General features: G+C 39.5%; 1 protein-coding gene across 3 annotated transcripts in view; it reads left to right on the top strand.

Moving 5' to 3' along the window:
- Positions 1–323: 323 nt before the first annotated feature.
- SPECC1 (sperm antigen with calponin homology and coiled-coil domains 1) overlaps positions 324–19,089 on the top strand; it is an 84,631-nt gene continuing 65,865 nt past the window's right edge. For 2 of the 3 annotated variants that reach the window (XR_003251851.1, XM_026055342.1), the window contains exons 1-3: positions 10,074–10,512; positions 11,573–11,749; positions 15,087–15,222. Coding sequence is in view for 1 of the 3 variants with exons in the window: in XM_026055342.1 (XP_025911127.1) it covers positions 11,603–11,749; positions 15,087–15,222 (283 nt within the window). In the remaining 2 variants the exon portion in view is untranslated. Of the gene's footprint in view, positions 365–10,073; positions 10,513–11,572; positions 11,750–15,086; positions 15,223–19,089 lie in introns of those variants that run through there. The other variant, XR_003251852.1, reaches the window with a different exon arrangement.

Below are 19,089 nucleotides of genomic sequence, written 5' to 3'. Positions count from 1 at the left end.
TACTGAAAGAAACTCCTCTGCTGCTTTATGGATGGAAGCATCTCTGTATTTCAGAGGTGGGGTACAAATGGTTTGCTTGCATAAATCCTTCTTGCTTTGATGAAAATATAATATTTCTCTTTCCCCTGAGTAAGCGAGTGTGCATATGTGCGTGCGTGTGTGTGCTGAATGCCAAAGCGCTGGTGAAGCCAGCTTGCTTCCGTATGTGAATCATTTCTCAAGCAGCTCTGTGTCTCGTTGCAATGTGGTTTTCCTCTCAGGGAAGCATTCAAGCCCTGAATTTTCAGTCTGGCTTGCACATGCTGTCAGAAGCTAGTGGGAGACAGTTTTCTTTTTAATGCAGAAAAGAGGACAAGCTTTTACTGTAAGTATTTTAATCCCTTTTATTTTTTAAGGTGGGAACTGCATTATTTCTAGCAGTGTTCTGGGATTAGCAATGTGTTCTTAGAGTAAACAGACCTGCCTTGCTCAACAACATTTGTTTGCAGTATCTCATTCTAATTAAAACTAAATTGTGGGAAACGCAAAAAATGTACATCGTAAACAATACTGCATTGGCAGAAAATGGCCTGGGGATGATTTAAAACCATTACAACAGAAAAAACATGTGAGCCTGTGAGAGCTACTGTATTCTCTTCTCTTCGGCTACATGGAGTTTAGTGACAGAGGGGTTGAAGCTGTCTCTGCGCCTGTTTCTGCTTTCTTCTCTAGGAATTTAGGATTGTGTTCCAACAGTTAAACCAAACAGAAGCACAGGTAGGCTTTCCTCTGCTACTGCATGCTCACATGGTCCAGTGAAGAAAGGGCAGAAAGGACCAAGCTGTTTAGCTGCCAAACCAATTTGCTTGTTCCTCTGTGGGCAATCGGTGAAAGCATCGGGGACATGCCAGACTGGTAGCCTCTTACACCATCATAGCAAAGAGCTGTTCAGATTCTCAGCAGGACTCTTTAACTGTAACGGTTTAACAATTGGCCTAAAAGATGTACTCTGGACTGAAGCTTGATCATAATAACAATAGTAATAATAATAGTCGGTATTTATGTAGCATGTTAGTGCTTTGCAAAGTTGTGCAGATGTTAACTAAGGCTTTGTATTTAGCAGTAAAGGATTACTCGTAGAACTGGTTTGAAAACAGGGATTCTCTATCCTCTTCTCTTGTATACAGTCTAAGTTCCTCCATGTGTCCCCTACTTATTCTTTCCCTCTCATGTCCTCTTCCAAAAGGGACTGTGTTGAGCGTTTCTCTTCAACCCTTTCTAAACTATAAACTGTTCTCTGCCATTGTAACCTCAGTTGGAGAGAGCATATTTGATTTGTTGAAACATACTGTCCTTTGTTCACACAAATCTACTGATAACTACAATAGGGATACCTCATACTAACACATGCACACAAGCACTACCTCTTCCCTTTCTAGCTCTGTTCTCAAACAATTTCATTACGCAGCACACCAAGGAGGGTCTTTCAGCCCCTTAGTGGTCCCATAAGACCTGGTCATAAACCATTGATATCATTGTTTAATCTGTTCTCTTCCTGTGCAATGTGAATATTTTTAAAATGCAGAAGCTTTCTGTTTTTTCTCACAGTTTTACAATTTACTAATGGCATCTTCTTTCCAAAGAAATCCTTCTGTTAGAAGTTCATACTGCTTGCCACTCGTGTAGAAGTTCAAAAGTTCCCAGTTTATTGACTTTATTAAATGGTCTACATGGCACTTTAATGAAGGATAAATATCTCCTTAAGGAATAGCTTTCAGATCTCAGTTATTTCTCTGCATTGTGATGGATGGAAAATGGGAGTCAGGGAAACATCCCAGCATGTAGCAATCTGTGGGGCTGCTCACTTGTGTGTTGTGTGAGAGATGTTGATTTATCTCATTTTTACTTTGCTTTTCTATGGGGTTCCTTTCCAAGGCACATGAATGATGTTCATTCGTGTTTTTATCTTTGTAAGTCTGCTGTTTGGTGAATCATTATGATCCCATTTTTACAAATGAAAAATTAAAGCATAGAAAGATTATGACTTGTCCGAGGTAGTACAAGAAATCTGTGATGGAACTGAGGGTAGAATCAGGTGGAATCCCAAGCCAGTGCATTGACTACAATATCATCCTTCCTGGCTTTGAGAGGACAGGGAACCGACTTGCCTGTGCACGTGATTAGCATGTAGCCACATGCTGTTCATCTCTCTCTGCCATTCAAAAAAACATGATCATTCCTTCTCTTTTTTTATAGATGTATCTACCTCTTATGCTACAGAAAGATGTAATGATAGATAATTACCAAGGAAACCCCTTGTAATTATTTTTTCATTTCTTTAGCAATTACATAGCTCTTGCCCTATCTAAAATGAAACCTTCTTTTCCTCCTACCTATGGATTGGTAAAACATGAAGTGTTAACTGTATGTGTCACTTGCTTTGTGCTATATTCGCTGGGACAGTAATTCAAAGAACTGGATTAATGAGCACTAGCTACCTTGAAATGGTTCTAAAAACATTTTGTTCTCAACCTGCAATATACTGCACATAAATTAAACCCATTTACTCAGAGCAGAGGCATATTGGGGAAAGCCCAGAGTGACCTAAATCCTTGCAATTATAGCATGATTTTAACCTCTAAAAGCTAGGAAGTTCAGAATCAATGCATCAGTTTTACCCTTCTTTTATCTTTCCTTTGCCTTAAGTCTCCGAAGGGTGGATGTGAGCACTGTATAAAATGATACACTTTGTCTGCTTGYCAAACACCCAAGTTATGAGGGAATTGCAACTTGTAAAAATGCATTCTCCAAAGTCTGTACTGTGGAATCGCTGCAGTAGTTTTGATGTGACTTGATAAAACTGGGAATTAATTGCATAACCTTTATGCATGCATACAACCATTGCATGATTTCATATACACTGTCCCAGACTGAGAACATGCTGCCCATGCCTGCCTGCCTGTATCCAAATGCATGTCGCCACCCTACCCCTACCTTTATGTGTTTTTTTTTTTTCTTTTTCCTTGTGTACATCCATCAGTAATGTGATGAACATGATGCAGAATTACCACATTCAGGTCCACATCTCTGCCCTCAAGTTAGTGAAAGATCGTATCRGTCTTTTGTCCTTTCAACCTTACTAAGACAACGCTTACATCTACTTAAGAGAAGCACGATGGACTATTTACTGATAGCCAACATACAGTTGTGCTTCATTTAACTTTTTCAGGTATCATTACCATCCAGCTAGTAGTTGCCACTGTTCTTCTGGAGGGCCAGTGTGCATAAAATTGCAGATGGGTTGATATTGTTTCCTTAGCCCCATGTTGTTTATATGATCGGGGTCACAGGGAGGTAGCGTAGTTTCTCTTCTGAGATGTGTAGTGGTGACTGGTTAGATAATCAGTGTGAGCAAAGAGGAGGAGGAGGTTGAATATCCATGTACAAACAGCATAATTWAAATTACTGGAAGAGAAGGTTCCCAGCCATTTCAGAGTACAGCTTTGGCTTGATCTTAAGCATCAGTCACTGTGCTGGATGACTGTTCCAGGTACTTTATCTGGTGAAGTAGCAAAGCTATATTTTTTTTTTCTTGTCTTATAAATCGCCAATAATGTGGAACAAGGACAAGAGAAATGCAGCTAAATAATTCTTTGTCCATATGCACAGATGAGGGGTTTGTTGTAAGTTCTGCTTCCTTTTTCACATCCAGCTGGAAAATGGGATCTAACTGAGAATAAAACGTTCATAAATCCAAAACTCCAGGGAGAATTTCTGTGGGGGCGGGTAGGCAGGAGGCCTTGCACTGGTCTCATCTATCCATGCCTGGAAAAATCATCAATGAACCTAATGCTAGCTAGTGGAAGAAAGGATTTTATTTTGATCAATGCGGAGAGTTGCACAGAGTCCTGCAGTTGCTGATCTGGAGTTTGGCAGTTGTGCTGGGATGGTTTAGGAAGCTGAGCTGATGGCCAGGCACCTGGCATTCATGGCTAGTTGGAACTTTTTTCACTTAGATCGTTTCTGATGTAATTTACTTATCCTTGTAACCATCCAGGATATTTATTTATGAGTTAATAAGTATCCATTTTAGAGAATTATGGAAAAGGCACTTAAGGCTTTTCTTACTTATTTCTTAAACACAAAAGCAAGAACATGAGGTCCTATCTTCCCACTGTAACCACAGCTAAAGTAACTTTGTCTTTGGGAGATGCAAGGGAATTTCCGTTGGCTGTGTGGTTCCATCTGACACCACAAAGAGGAAGGGAGAGGAACTGGCTCTGTGCAACAGTTGCTTATACYGTAGAGGAAGAGCACCATGTGCCCTGTAAAGAAAACTCTCATCTGATCTCATATAAAAGCTTTCTTCTGAGGTTTTTAGAAATCCTAGAAAAGAGTTTTATATTAGGCAATTTTAGCACAGTGAAGATGTTGAAGATGTGACCATTAAGTTATATCAGAGTCGCTGATGGTTAAATCCTAAAACTGGTATTTTGTTTTGTATTCTTCTGTTGACCAACTATGTGACTGTGGGCCTTTATTTCGGAGTATTGTTTTATATCTAAAATTTAAATACATTTTAACACCTTACAAAAAGCACCTTGATTTTTATAACTGCTTAGCTGTATTATTATTCTACACTTTTCTGCACTCTGGGAAGTTTTTTTTTTTTTTAATTGCCTAAGGCGCACATAAAACCAGTAGAATTTGCCCTGCTGTAGCACGCAGTCTGGACATGAAAATTTCCAAGTAATGTCTTGTCTCTTGGTAGTTTACCAGCAAAACATGAAAGTTCATCTGCAAATGAGATGGGAAAGCAAGTCTGCTGAGGTAGACCAGAGGAAACAGCTGCTCAGTGTTTGGGGTTAGGTTTAAAATTGATTCTCTGTTTCTGTGGCCAGCAAAAGTAGGAAGAACATTAGGGATGAGGTGTTGGGAAATAGGCACATCTTGTTGGTTTCTTTTGGGTTGTTATTGGGTGGAAGAGAGTGGTCTGGCTTGTGATTTTTTTGTTTGTTTGTTTTTCCAGTCCAGTCCTAATGAAAGCTAAGCTTTATACCAGCAAAAATCCAGCAAGTGTAATGGAGGACGATTGCATTGAGAGAGACTCAAAGACAATCTGAAAACAAGATAATGGAAACTAGAGGAAAGAGAGGATGTGTTAGATACAGAAATACTGCACATCGAGTTGAAAGGAACGGAGGCTTAAAAGAAGCTGCTAAAGATGAGTAAAAGAGTAAAAGAAAGTTTGGGKTTTTTTTAATTGTTAGCCCGGTGTGATTTTTACATAGGTTTTTATCTGTACTATCTACCTTCAAATTGGCAATTACTGTATTGGACTATCAGCTTCCCTGCTTTGTGACCCTGGCTTGATTCCTGATATCAGCTAAGAAATCAAGATGAGTCATATGGAAGCATCTGTCAAGCCTAAAAATTGTTGTTTGAAATGAATTGATATGAAAGGCAGAAAAGAATTCTATTTCAGCACAAATGGCTATGCTGCCATACAGCTTCCCACACTCCAGTAGGAAATGCTTTATGGCTTACTGAACTTGTTAGGTATTTCTCTGTTCCAGTTGATAATTTGTCTGAAAATAGCAGAGCTTGATTAGTTTAGAAGGAAGACAATATAAGTGTGATTCAAATTTTACATGCCAAAAATCCAGAAGAGAATCATGCTTTGATTTCATGTGAATGTGTAATATGGGTTCTGGAATAGTCTAACCCTTCAATGTAACACAAGTAACTGAACTGCAGGAAAATGGCACTGGGAACTGTTTGGGGTTTTTTTTTTGTTGTTTTTTTTTTTAACCTGCCAAAGTCACAGACTTCGGTCCTTTGAGAGTCCTATCTGCAATACTGGTACTTCTGACCTCATTTTTCAGAAATGCTGGGCATTCAYAGTTCTCAATGAACCTGCCATCTGCTATGTTGCTCTCTAGACCTAGTAATGAGTTTTCGTATTTTTTCTTCACTTGTTTTCCCAAAGCAACTTGAATGATTCTGCTTTAATTTGACTGCCTTGTTGAGTGAGTAGCATTACACAGACATGAACACCAAAACATAAATTATGCGAAGTACAGAGGGTATGGATACATTCTCTCTTCAACACCCCAAAAAGAATTTTCCTATGTAATTTCATTTCTGCAAGTATGTTAATGATTTTTATTAACTTGATAGAGTAACTGCTAGTTTTTCTGACTGTGAATTAATATGGCTTGCCATCACTTAGGATCAACCTATCTACTCTTTTTAGTCACTCAGAGTAAAATAGCCTTTAACGCCCAGCAGAATGTGTTTCCTAGAAGTGGAAGTGTTGTACAAGATTGATATGTTAAACCTTTGATGGATAGCCAAGCCTTGAGAGCCAAGAAACCTAGAGTTATTTCTGCCGATGACTGCCTGTGAGATTTAGGATAAATTCTCAGTCCGGTTTTACTAGCTAGAAAATAATAATTCCAGGTTGGTTCTAAAGATTTTTATTAATAAATGCTAATGGATTGTCTAATAAAGAAATTTCTAGGTTCTTAAATAAAACAATAATATTTCAAGTAAAATGGGTGGTCTTCCCACTGTGCCAGCTTATGCCAACTGCCAAAATAGTCCCCATCGGAATTTTCCAAATACTCTAAAAATGCCAGTGAGAAAGGATGAGTTATATAGCATGGCTTGAATTTTTAAAAGATACTGACTCAGATGTCTGCAGGGAATTCTGAGGATTACTGAGAGGAAAAAGCTTTGTCTGGACCAGCTTTCCATTTTTATAAACTCTCCGATTATCTTATTTGCAGCACCTAATTCAGAGGAGAGAGATATTCAAACACCAACAGTTTTGAGTTTAAAAGATTAAAAAAACCCACCTGCAGTCTCATTCTGAAGTTTGCTCTCAGTGGAACTGATTTTGCTGCTCTGAAACATGTTTTTGGCATGAACTCCCATTTACTTCAACATGGGACTGCTTCTTATCTTCAATTTCTAAATGTTTTCAGAGTACAGCTCCAAGCAGAGCATGCTACAATGATTTAATTGTGGCCCACTATTGACCTGCTCTCGCTGATGCCAGGGAAAGACTTTGAATCTTAGGAGAGCGGCATTCTGCTTGCTTCCTAAGGAAAGTTCCCTGTGAAATGTGAAGGAAGAAATGAGAAGCAGAATCATATTGCTGAAGGCATTGCTTATAGACTCATCTTCAGGGAGACTGAACACAAGCGTGTTTCAACTGAAGCATATTGTGGCATAATGGGTGTAAAACTAGCGATTTTGTCATTGTATTTGCAAAACCAACTTGACTGCATCTCTTGTGGAAAGCTGCTTTTTCTGCTCTTTTTTTCTCTTTCAGATTTCTCTACAGGTAGCCTAGAAATCAAGTCATAATCTCTCTGGGGTCCTTTTGGAAGGAAATGCTGATATCTGTTTAAAATATAGTAGACTTACTTCTATCAGTGTATTCTAAAGCCACTGGGAGCCATTACCTGTTGGCAGCTTCACAGATGCAGAAATGCAGGGTTTGGAATATCGTGTGCAAAAGCCTATGGAACAATATCCTGTTACTGTAATTACAGTAATGGTGATCCCATTGCCAAGCTGTCATTCAGGACAGTTTGTGACAATGACAATGTGACAATTGTTTCAAAGTCATTTCTGCTAGCTCAGAAGGATGGTCTCTGCAAGCCAGTGTTCTCAACCTCACCCTGAAAAATGCTATCAAGGAAGCAGAGGCTGCCTTGTAGCAATTGTACTGCTCTGACAAACTGCTGCCTAGTTTAAGATTTGGGACGGAAGGGTACAGTATTCTGTCTTTTTAACCTGAGTCTCTTCAGAAACTGCCACTGTTACCTGTGGCTTGTATTAGTAGCACTCAGTCCCTTACACTGTTTCTTTTTTCAGCATATTTGTTTCTCCACAAATATCTTCTTTTATCTTTCCAAACTTAAAAAATTATTTTAGTTTTTAATCATTCACCTATACTAAATGGTGGGCTTGAACCAACTGGATAAAGGCTGTATAAGATGGTTTATTTTATACAAACTATTACAAACTGCCCCCACACCTACTGTTTCTATGCAAGGATCAGAGAAACAATTTTTCTTAATGCCGTGTTTCCTGAATGCTAACTGGCAGCAGCTATCTTATGTATCTAAGCTAATACTTTGGTGGACAGTTCATTGCTGACTAGACAGTTAAGTCCCTCAGTGCATAATGAGCCATTGCATGATACTTAACTTCTGGGGTTTCCCATTGTTCCAACTGCCTGCAGCTTCCTTGAAGCTTTGTTTGTTTGTTTTCTTGTAATACAATAAATTGAATTTGGAGGAGAAGAAAAACTGATGTTGACTGTGTGACTGTATTTGCTGCTCTCAGCCAAAAAGAGCGGGACATTTTTTCTTTTTTGAACGTAATTTTATTTTGCACTCCTCCTGAAGCAGTACTTCTAATAACTCAGATGTGTGTCACCGAGGAATGAAAGCAGCTTAAGATGTGTGCGATCTGGCTTTATTCTTTGAAGTACATATAAGGCTTGTGGAAACTATTGGGCTCCCACTTCAGAGATTTAAAAATGTTGCCTACRGTGCTGGTTCAGGTTAGCCAATTATATGAGAAGCCTTTCCTCCATATTTTACAGTTGCTTATTCCCATATAAATACATAGAAAACTAATAAGCAATTTTAGTTTCATCTGCCTGATGTGGTAAAATATTATTAAATCCACATGGCACGTAATTCAGCTATCCTTACCTGATAAAGTCACTTTACTTCAGGCTCCTGGCTGCCTTTTTTTGAGGTTTGTTTTAGCACCTCCTCCTTTTACATCTAATATCATAGTCTAACAAACCTACCACTCCACTGGAACTCTATAATGCAATGGATGACTCAAGATTAAATTCTTCTGGATATCAAGAAAGAAGCATCTGTGCAGCTCACAGCAGGAAAGTATGAGATACAGTTATGAAGAAATCCAGAGGGAATAATGAGGCAAAAATGCTTGTGCAACCACTGGATCTGCAAAAAACAAAATCTGCATAATTTGGTGATCTAATCAGTGAGATAGTTTGCATGTGCAGTTGCTTGTTCATCCATATAAATACTGTGAACCATATGCCTGTTTAAAAAATACTTTATTAAATATACATAAAGCACCAAGGATTGTTAAGGTAAATCATGAACTGTGGGAACTCTTAACATTATTATCTGTTGTTATATAGCTTACGTATCTGTCAATGCTTTAGAAAAAGTCAAGTGATCAGCATAACCCCCAACAAAGACTGTGCTGCTTTCTCCTCTAATGAGATCAGTTGATGGCTCCATACGTATGTGTTAAGAATTTTAATGGATTAATGAATATACTTAGTAAAAATAAATAAATAAGTGTCAGTAGTTCTTAGGAGCTGACAGGTTAGAGCTGCAGAGAAAGTAGACAGCCCTGCCCGCAAATGCACCAAGGATGAATACAGGAAAGGTCACTTGCTACCTTTGTTCTCCATGGAGCAGCCGCAGAGCACCTGACATGCCCTGGTGCCCCTGCGCAGCAAACCCCTCCTTACACGGACCAGCGCGGCACCTGGCAGGGGCTGTCAGTTCTGAATATGAGTCAACCCCAAACAGATTTGTTTCCCATGAGTTCAGTGAGTGTTCTTATTTGCGAATGTGAAATAATGGGTAAAGCAAATTGTGAGATAAAAAAAATGTAACCTAAGCCTTTCTACTCATTCAGCCAGGAAGAAATTCTGATTTTCTCTCTCTGTCAAAAGGTTACTGTCCAAGTTCACACTGGTCTATTTGGACTCTTAGGTGACAAAACAACATACTTACTGTTAGCGCGTTCCCCTAGCTGAGACAACTAGGTTGATCCCTTTGTACATTTTGCTTACCTGTATAACAGTCAAGAAACAAATCAGCTTTTGCCTACACAAGACTGATAGGCAGCTACATCCTGTGTCTATTTTAGAAAATGAGGCTGCAGAACAAAAATGTTGATCGTACTGAAGGGGGGGAGGGGAGGAGACATCAGGCAATCTCCACCCCCTTGCACTCCCACCCCAGCAATGCCTGGGGGGACTTGCAAAAAAACAAATTACTTATTTGCTCCTAGTTTGAATGGGGCCATGGCTGCTGAAAGTTTTTATAGATTTAGATCTAAGAGAGTTGAACTAGCTATTTATCTAGCAGCAGTCTACCTACTAAGGGAAACGGATTAGTTGTTCTTGCTGGCAGATTGAATTTATTCAGCTAAATYCAAAAAAAGAAACTCACTTCTACTTACTGATTCCTGGCAGGATTTATCTGTTGCATAAGCTTATCTCTGAGGAATACTGGATCTACTTTTTTTTCTTTCCAAGGAAGTCAATATTTTTTGCCATGTTTTGTAAATCTTGGTATTGTGAAACATCTTTTTATCACTGTAGCAACATCAGCTGCTACTTCYCTAGAAGAATTTGATAAAGATATAACGTTTTCCGTACAACGAGGCAACTTGCTTCTCATATGACTTCTTTTAAAGTGAATGCTGTTTCAGTTGAAGATGCTGGATCTGACAGTAAGAGAGTTTTCTTTTTTTGCCGACRATATCTTGAATTGGTGTGGATTTTTGCACTTAAATGTTCTCAGTGATTCTTTCATTGTGCTCCAGCATTCGTGGGTGTTCTGCCTGTGGCTGATAAGAGGTCTCTGACTTAYACAGTCCTTGTTCTTCCTAAGGTTGTTAAAATCTCGAATTTTTATGCTATAGATACCTGTCTGTTAGCAGTGCATAAACAAACTAATTTAGTATAAGAAGAGGTAAGGGACAGTTCTAAACTATTGATGATTTCTGTTTGTTGCTGACCTGACCTGAACCTGTCATGACCACGCTTCTGTGTCTTCAGGCAGTGCAGTCCACAGCTTCTAAGTATGGGTGAAAAACTTCTTCTGCCTAAGCGTTTTCCTTTGCAGAAAAAAAAGCAAAACTGGAAAGAAATCTAGATTCTGAATTTAAAATTTACTGATGTTTAAAGCATTTGGTGACTTGGAATTTGACTTGTAAGTATCTTTAATKAGGACATGTGTTTTTGGTGGGGAACCCAAGCATGTGTTGTTACACCGTATTTATATGAAACAGAGAATATATTGAGGGAGTCCTTTGTCCATTGCAAAAAGTCATCATTTTGTCTCTTAGTACCATGTTGTTGAACCAAAAGGGCAAGACCCGTTTTGTGAGTCTGAAGATCTTATACTAAGGAAGATGATGCTTTAATTTATACCTCTTTTCAGTCTGAGAGGAGCAATTTATTTGCATAACATGGAACAGATTGCAAGTCCATCCCTTCTCTCTTTTTTTAATATCAGACTTAGAGTTGATTGAACATCCCGACAAAAATCACTGTTCCCTCTGCATTGTTTCATGTTACCAGTCAGTGTTAAAAATCTAAGTGGCTACAGCCCACTTTGTGGGATTCTCTAGGCTGAGTTTTGACATGTATGAGAGTGGAAAGAAAGTTTAGCATGTCCTTTTTAGCCCTTTAAACTGATGCCAGGTATCTCTGCTTCTCTGTTTAGTGTTCAGCTGCTATGAAGTCTATTTTTTCATATATATCTTTTTCTTTTTCTTTTTTTTTAAGTAATTGCAGATTTAATTATTTGGAAAGAAAATGAAGAGCACTGCCAGGCCTTGGAGTGCAATGGCAAAGCAAGGGAGTCATGGGGTTGACCGAGCAAAATCGCTTTCCACCACCTCAACAGGAATGAAGACCTCCAAGTCCTCAACTTCACTTGCCTTTGAATCTCGGCTCAGCAAGGTACTAACCAGTGACACCTGTGCAAGCAGTGCAGCCTGGTTCCAAGYTAAAGCTTTGGTTTAGTCCTGGAACATCACAACACTTTGAGGTTTGGAGTGGGCTCAGCCACTTTGTTAAGCACAGGGAGATTGTATGGTAGTGTGCTGTATATTAGATTAATGTACATTTCTGAAAATATCTTGTATGTGGTAGAGGAGACACTGTAGCTATACAAGGCATGAGTGGGTTCTGTTTCAGTCTGTGTGCCAAGGAATTGCCTTAACTTTGACGACTGAGAAAAATAAATKACATTCTTAGCTCAACTGATAGTAACACATGTAAAGAAATTCAAAGGGATTTATTAATGGACATAAAGAATTCCTAAAAATCTATGCTTTTCTTCCATCAAGGCAAAATATATTAACAAAAAATATTCCATGCAAAGGAACACAAGCATTTTATGAAGCCTATCTTTCCACATAGACATCTTTCAAAAATAGCAGAAACTTCTGCCAAAGTAGTGTTTTTAAGAAAACAGAGTAATACACCTGAAATGCTGTTGCATCTGTATGTTTGTAGCCAGCAAACAAAAATAACCTTATGGTCCAAATACAGACCAAGATAACAGTGGTGAAAAGAGAGTCCAAGCTTCCTGTTTATAACTGTTTTTCAATAGTAAAGYTTGGTAAACAATACATAACAAGGTACAGCATTTTAATCAACAGGAAATTTAATGATCATTAATCTTCACAGCTTCTCAAGCAAAGGATTAATTTACTTAACTTGCTTTGCAGGCTCCTAGGTGCTCCAAGCATCTTATCAATAGGATATTTCAGTCTAGGGCTCCAAGCAAGCTATGACTGTCATTGAAATATTTGCTCTGTGGGTGAGGCAAGCATCTCTGAGGGAAYGCTATTGAAGTGGCTAATGCAGGAAAGCTAGGGAAGCTGATATGGCTGATTTGTGTATGGTGTTAAATATAGACGGTTGTCTTTCTAATTACAGCTAAAATCTTCACATTCTTGTTCATCTGCAAATGCAGGATCATCAATGTAGTCTTCCTTGAAGAAGCAGAGTTAGAAAGAGGTAGGAAGTTCTGCTGTGAAAGAGAGCATATTGAAAAAGCCACTTTAGAGAGACTGCAGAGGGCCTTTTCTAAAGGTCAGAAAGTCAGATTGTTCTGTTTTGCTCTTAAGAGTGAGCTGGCAAAAGCTCTGCCAGAAGGCAAAACGTTAGATGTCTGGTTTCCTGGAGCAGATCAACGCTTTGGCTATTGAAACTTCTGCGCTCACGGGGTCCAGGAAACCACAGACTCTGAGTCAGAGGAAGGGATGAAAGGGAGAAAGAATTGGAGTTGAGAGAGAGATTTCATTTTGCTCAAAGATTTTTACATTCAGGAACCACTAAATAGGGAGTATGCATGTTGTGTGCGCCCTTTTCACTTAACTTGAGCAGTGGTTTTCAGCCTGTGGTTCATGGACCCTCTGGGCGTCACTGGACRGCTTCTAAGGAAGTGGGTTTTGATCTGTGGTAACTGTTAAGGTATCTGCAAACTGAAAAACACTGAAAAGCACTGCTCTAAAGAGACTCCACAGAGCCTTGGTCTTTTAAAATGCTTAAAATATTTCTCTKCAGGATAGTAATTAGAGGCTGTTAGGGAGGCACACAAATAGGAAAGCAGCTGACCAAATTCTGAGATAAACTACTACTTCCGCTTGTTGAAGCAACATCATTTCAGGGTTTCTGCATGTTCATGGTGCTTGAATAGCATAGATTTCTTGAGTATGTGTTTAGAGTAAGCCTGGATTTACCAACAAATCCTTGTCGTTGTTTCCCCCCCCCCCCAAAAAAAACACATGGCAAAACAGTCCCTTTATTTGTCATGTACAATAAACCTCACTAAGTAAATTATAGTGTTATCAGCTAATATTTTTAGAAAAAAAAATCCTGTAAAATATCCAGTAAAGCAAACATTTTCCGTTCTTCCAAACTTATGAAATATATCAGTATTATATGTAATAATCTTTAGAATTCTGCAAAATTTGAGAAATAGTGCATTCCTCTGCTGTGAATGATTTCCTTGGTGGTCACATGAACAAAAAGCTTTCTTGTGAGCAGTTTTCAGTTTCTCTTCTGTTGAGTCCTACAGTTTCTAGTAAGAAAGATAGTATTAGCTCCCACCATAATATCATTTGTTGCTTTTCAATAAACAAAGATGCTAAATAGCTGAAATTATGCCATGTTTAAGATAAGGGATTTCTCACTRATAATTGTGTAAGATCTTGTACTGGCTACTCTTACATTTTGGTACAGCAGCTTTAACTCCTCAGCTGAATGATTTTAGGGTTTTGGCTTGGTCCCCAGCGTGTTCTTTGTGCATGACACAAAGGCCAGTTTATGATGCCACAAAGTTTGGTGATTCTTGTTTGGCAGAAGCACAGGAAGGAGCTGGCAGTCCCTTGCTACTGGAATAGCTCAGACCTCCTGTAAGAAGATCTGGGGTCACCATTGGGGCAAAACAGCACAATCCTGAGCGAGGAGTGAAAAAGCAGCAGATCCAGTTAGGGCTRATATCTTTTTGTGACAGACAGATTAAGTGAGGGGCTAGTTATTTGCTGCTTTGACCTACTCTSTGTGTTGGGCTCTGCAGCTGGCATTTATGCGCAGAGGCCTAAATACCTTAGTAAATGTAATCCAGCTAGGAAATATGATGACTGCTGTTCAGAGCAGTATCTGAGAAGCACGAGTTGCCAACAGTCTATTCCTGTAGACTATTTTCTCCTGCCCCCTCAGCTATTTGCTTTTTAAACCATTTTCCCCATTTCCATGCTTCACCATCAGACCCGTACTCTCTCTTAGCCAACTTCATGGAAAACTAGAATGCAACACAAAGCTCCTTTTTTTTTTTTTTTTTTTTTTGAGTCCTTATTTCTACAGATCTTGTATTAGTGGTATGAAATTTTTAGTATATAAGAATAGTATATAGGAAGTCAAATGCATACATGATTGTACTGGGGCAATTATGCCTTCTTAGTAAGTGTTTGAGTCAAATCTATTAAATTTCATTTCTTTCTTGGCCCATGGGATRTTATGAAGGGTCTTGGCCCAAAGAGAGAAAAATACAGCTGCTCATTTGGTGCCAAGGTGTGTGGGGGGAACCCTCTCTTAATTTAGTCTCCCTTTAAATTCATAAGAAACGATATCTAAGTACTTCTGTTGGGTTATTTTTCTGAAAATGTTCCTTTTCTTCCAGGATCCTGGCATTTTTTTCCTTCATCTTCTTACTCTGTATAATGAATTAGCTGATGGATCTATCCAAGATCTTAATCTTCTGCTCACAAAAATCTCTTTCTTGCAGCTAAAGAGGGCAAGCAGTGATGATATGCTTACAAAACCWGGGGTGACAGCGGCTTCTGGAGTCTCTAGACTGAAGAAGACCATTACAACAGGAGCAATTTCTGAGCTTGCTGAGAGTCGACTGAAGCCCAGCACAGGTAGATACAAAGATACTGGAAGACAGTGTACTTTATGTGAAATTTGCTCTAAGTGTCACTTGGTTTGCTAAAAACCTAGCTGAGTCTTCCATATCACCTATCTTGTAGCACAGCAAACTCTTGTAATATTCAGCATATCAGAAGAGATGGACTGTGCTTTGCAGACTGGCTTTTCAGTATGTTCTACACCCCGCAAGCTAGTAATCTACCACAGTATTAAAGACTAGAAAAGGCAGAAGCTTTCCCAAATTTGGACTCAACAGAAGTCTTGGCTATTCTGCAATGACTAGTCATTAGCAATATTGAACTGTTCCTCTAAAAAAAAGATCGGTTTTCCTATATTAGGGAATATTCTTCAATTTTAAGTATATAAAGCTTTCCAAAAAAGTAAACCATTTGTCTTTTAGGAAAAAGGCAACATAAAAAATTAGGGGAAAAAATATGAAGATAGCAGAAACATGATTTTCCCTGTTCTGTATGCCTTTGTTGTCTGAATTTAATATGCATTTATATGCATCGTCTTATTGAATTTACTTTTGATCTGAAGATCATTTTTGTTACTTAACGATGAAATAAGGATCTGTAAATGCCACCAATTCATAGCAAGTATGTTGTAGATTTGTGTATTAGGCAGAGTCTTTTTCTTGACTTCCAGTGGACAGAGGATTGGAAGCGACCTCTGCGTCGTTAAATTCACTCTTCTGTTAGTTTCCCAGAAAGAAATTCACGTCCCCCTTCACATTCCCGTGTTCCAGGTCAGTTGCGCGCTGGTTCTCCAGCAGTGGGTGAGCAAAGGCGCGGTACCTCCTGTCGGTGCAGCCAAGAATTCTTTAAGCACCTGGAGGTTTCTAGGAGCCGTTCGGGAGCCGAGCGCCCCGGCCTGCGCCTGAGCGGCCCGCGGGCCCGCCGCGGCCCGGCCGAGTCCCCGAGCGGCCACGCGGTGGCGCTGGCGGCCCGGGCCCGGCCGGCGCGGGGGCCCCGGGCTGCGCGGGGCCCCGCCCGCCCCCGTAGCAGGGGTGTCGTTAGAGGGGCCCTGCTCCCTGCCTGCCGCTGCGATACATCAGTTAGAGAGCGGCCCTTTTTAATGCTCACCGCCTCTCAATAGAATTCTCTCTTCTCCCTCTGCTGACTGAGCAGCCCAGTCACCCTGCTGCTGGCGTGCCACAGCAGCCAAAAGAAGAAAGAGCCAACCCAAGCATCTTCGTGTATAGCCCGTGCTCCTGAGCTGCTTCGCGGCATGCTCTCTCCTTCAGCGTTAGCCCCCTCAGCTTGTTCCCATTGGTTTCAGCTCTAAGCCTGTTTCTAAAGGCAGCGACACCATCCGCATACCAAGGGCTTCTGTGCAAACAGTCTGCTTTCCCCTAGGAGCACAGCAAACGCTTGCTTTTGTCTGCTCTCTGGTGGCATTTCCAAGGGAATGTGAGATCTTATTAAATTTGACCATGACCTCCGTATTTGTCACAGCCTCTGCAGGCTGTGGCTGTGTTCAAGCAAGGAACAGGGCTTTGTTACTAACCAGAAACGGATTAAAAAAAAAAAAAAAATCTTTATATACTTCCCCCCACACACATACTAGCTAAATGATGCATATTGTAGAAGTATAAATGATTCATAGTAACACAAATACAGATCCTGTTCTGTAGTTAATCAGGGTCTGGATACCCAAATATAATAGTGACTAGTCTCATCTAAAGGCATTCAAGATTCATCAGCCAATAAAGAGGCATAATGCTGGCAAAAGATGCTTGGGAGGGGCAATGAGAGTGAAAGAAAACCTGTTCAGATGATGCAGCATAGGATCCTGGGAATGCAGCCAGAGAAATAGCACTGCAGGGAGTTCAGAATGGAATACATATGTCAGATATAAAAATAAAAGCACTGGAATAGAGAGCCCCCTTCTGCATGCATGTATAATAACAGGGAGTGGGGGAGGGATAAGATTTATGATGATGACTATTTTAAACATRAAGGGTAGAATGGTTTAGGGAGGTCAAGTTACATTTGGATACTATTTTGCCAACTTAAATTACATCATTAGAACTCATATATTGCTTTGCATTAACAGGTATARAAGTATGAATGATAATATTAATGCTGAGCAAAAAGAATACAAGTATGGGGCTATGTAGATTGCACAGATAAACAGTAAGTACAGATGTGCCATTTCTCTAAAATTCCTTTCAGTCTAGAACTGGCCCGGATCTTAAAGGTGCTATCTACATATATGCATATGTTACATATCTAAATTTTCACAGTTGTTCCATATGCCGTAAGGATACTTGGAAATCTAGCTGTATTCTGACAAGACTTGTCACTATTATGGCCACTGAAAGGTGCTAGATAGTAGTGAGCAAGGTTACAAAGCTGAATGCTGCTTTTAGATGGTCACGCTGTGAACAAATACCAACAGACTTGTTATAATACAGTATATTGTTGCTTAGAAAAAAATTAAAATTTGGATATGATGAAGGACAGATGATGTTCTTGGGAACATCAAGTAGAGAGAACAGCAGAGAGTGTTACCATGCTTTACTGAAATGGCATCCAGATAGTCTCTGATTGTGATCAAGACTAAGCTGCAACACTGACTGTGGAAGTAATCTAACCAAGGACGTTCCTGTAGCTGTGAAATGTAGATGTTTGTGTGCAGAGCCAACTGCGTAGAACTTGAAATTTTGTTCTGAAACCACTCTCTCTGGCTTCTCCAGTCGCCTTCATCAGTTCTGCCTTTTTCTTTCATGTATTAACTGGAGACATTATGGTTTTTTTTCTCCCCCTTGTGCTTGTTAACATTGAGCTTTTTGTCTGTTATTCAACTGAGTGATTTGATTATTTTACYGAAAGGATAGTATATTAGTTCCAGCTACACTCTAGTGGCACTCAATTGATATTGTGTAAGAGAAATTAAAAGAAACAAGTTATGGAGGAAAAAAAAAAAAAGGCTAAGGTTGCTTTCTTCTTTGGGTGTGACTGTCCGACATTTGTGTGTTGACCTTGAGTAATAGCACATGTTCCAAATGCTGCAGATAATAAATAATTGACACAACCTTGCTTGTTTAAAATAGGTTAGTTTGTATGCTGCCCTTGGTGGAGTTCAAGCCATTCATTCTTGCCTTTTGCTGACATACGCTACCCTGTCTGCCTTGGAAGCTAATGCAGTAAATCACAAGCAACTTAAAGGAGGATGAGGCCAATCTCATGTCTCCATTCTTGGCAAGTGGGGTTGAGCAAATGGGAACTGGAGGTGGATTTTGGCTGGAAGTTCTGTGCTGCGATGTTTGGCTTTGTAACTGCTTGGCAGTTTTGAAACTTCAAGTAATGGGAAATGGCATGCAGAGAGAGTTGTCTTGGATTTAGTTTCCTTATCCACAGTGTTATATCTTTCCATGTAGTGTCCTGAAGTAGCAATTTGATTTTACGTTAAAACCAAACTTACAGAGCTATTGCATTGCTTTTCATGTTCTAGTAGAAGAAAAAGAACTGGAAAAATTGCAAAACAGGAGGAAGACAAGGAAGAGATTGTTAATCTTGTAAAATGTTTATTTTTAAGGCATGTAGTTGTGAAGCCATCCAATCCATGAAGCCAAGTAGTAAATAAATTGTTTTACAGTGTTTAAATAGAGAAATATCTATGTGAGTAACTAGGAATCCCTTCTTCTCCTTAAATTTCAGGATTACAGCAAATCGGGGATTTTCAGATTCTGACACTTTGAGGTTTACAAAGCAAATAACCTTTAGCTCTGCTATTTCACAGTGAGAGAATTTAAAAGTGCCTTATGTGATCATTTACCTTTCTTGAAGAGCATTGCATACCAGCAGCAATACGCAGATGGAAAATTTGAGATTTCGAAAGGTGAAATTACTTGC

Source organism: Apteryx rowi, unplaced genomic scaffold (genome assembly GCF_003343035.1).
Source record: "Apteryx rowi isolate R43461 unplaced genomic scaffold, aptRow1 scaffold_99, whole genome shotgun sequence".
Taxonomy (NCBI): Eukaryota; Metazoa; Chordata; class Aves; order Apterygiformes; family Apterygidae; genus Apteryx; species Apteryx rowi.
This window is presented reverse-complemented; position numbering and strand designations above follow the sequence as displayed.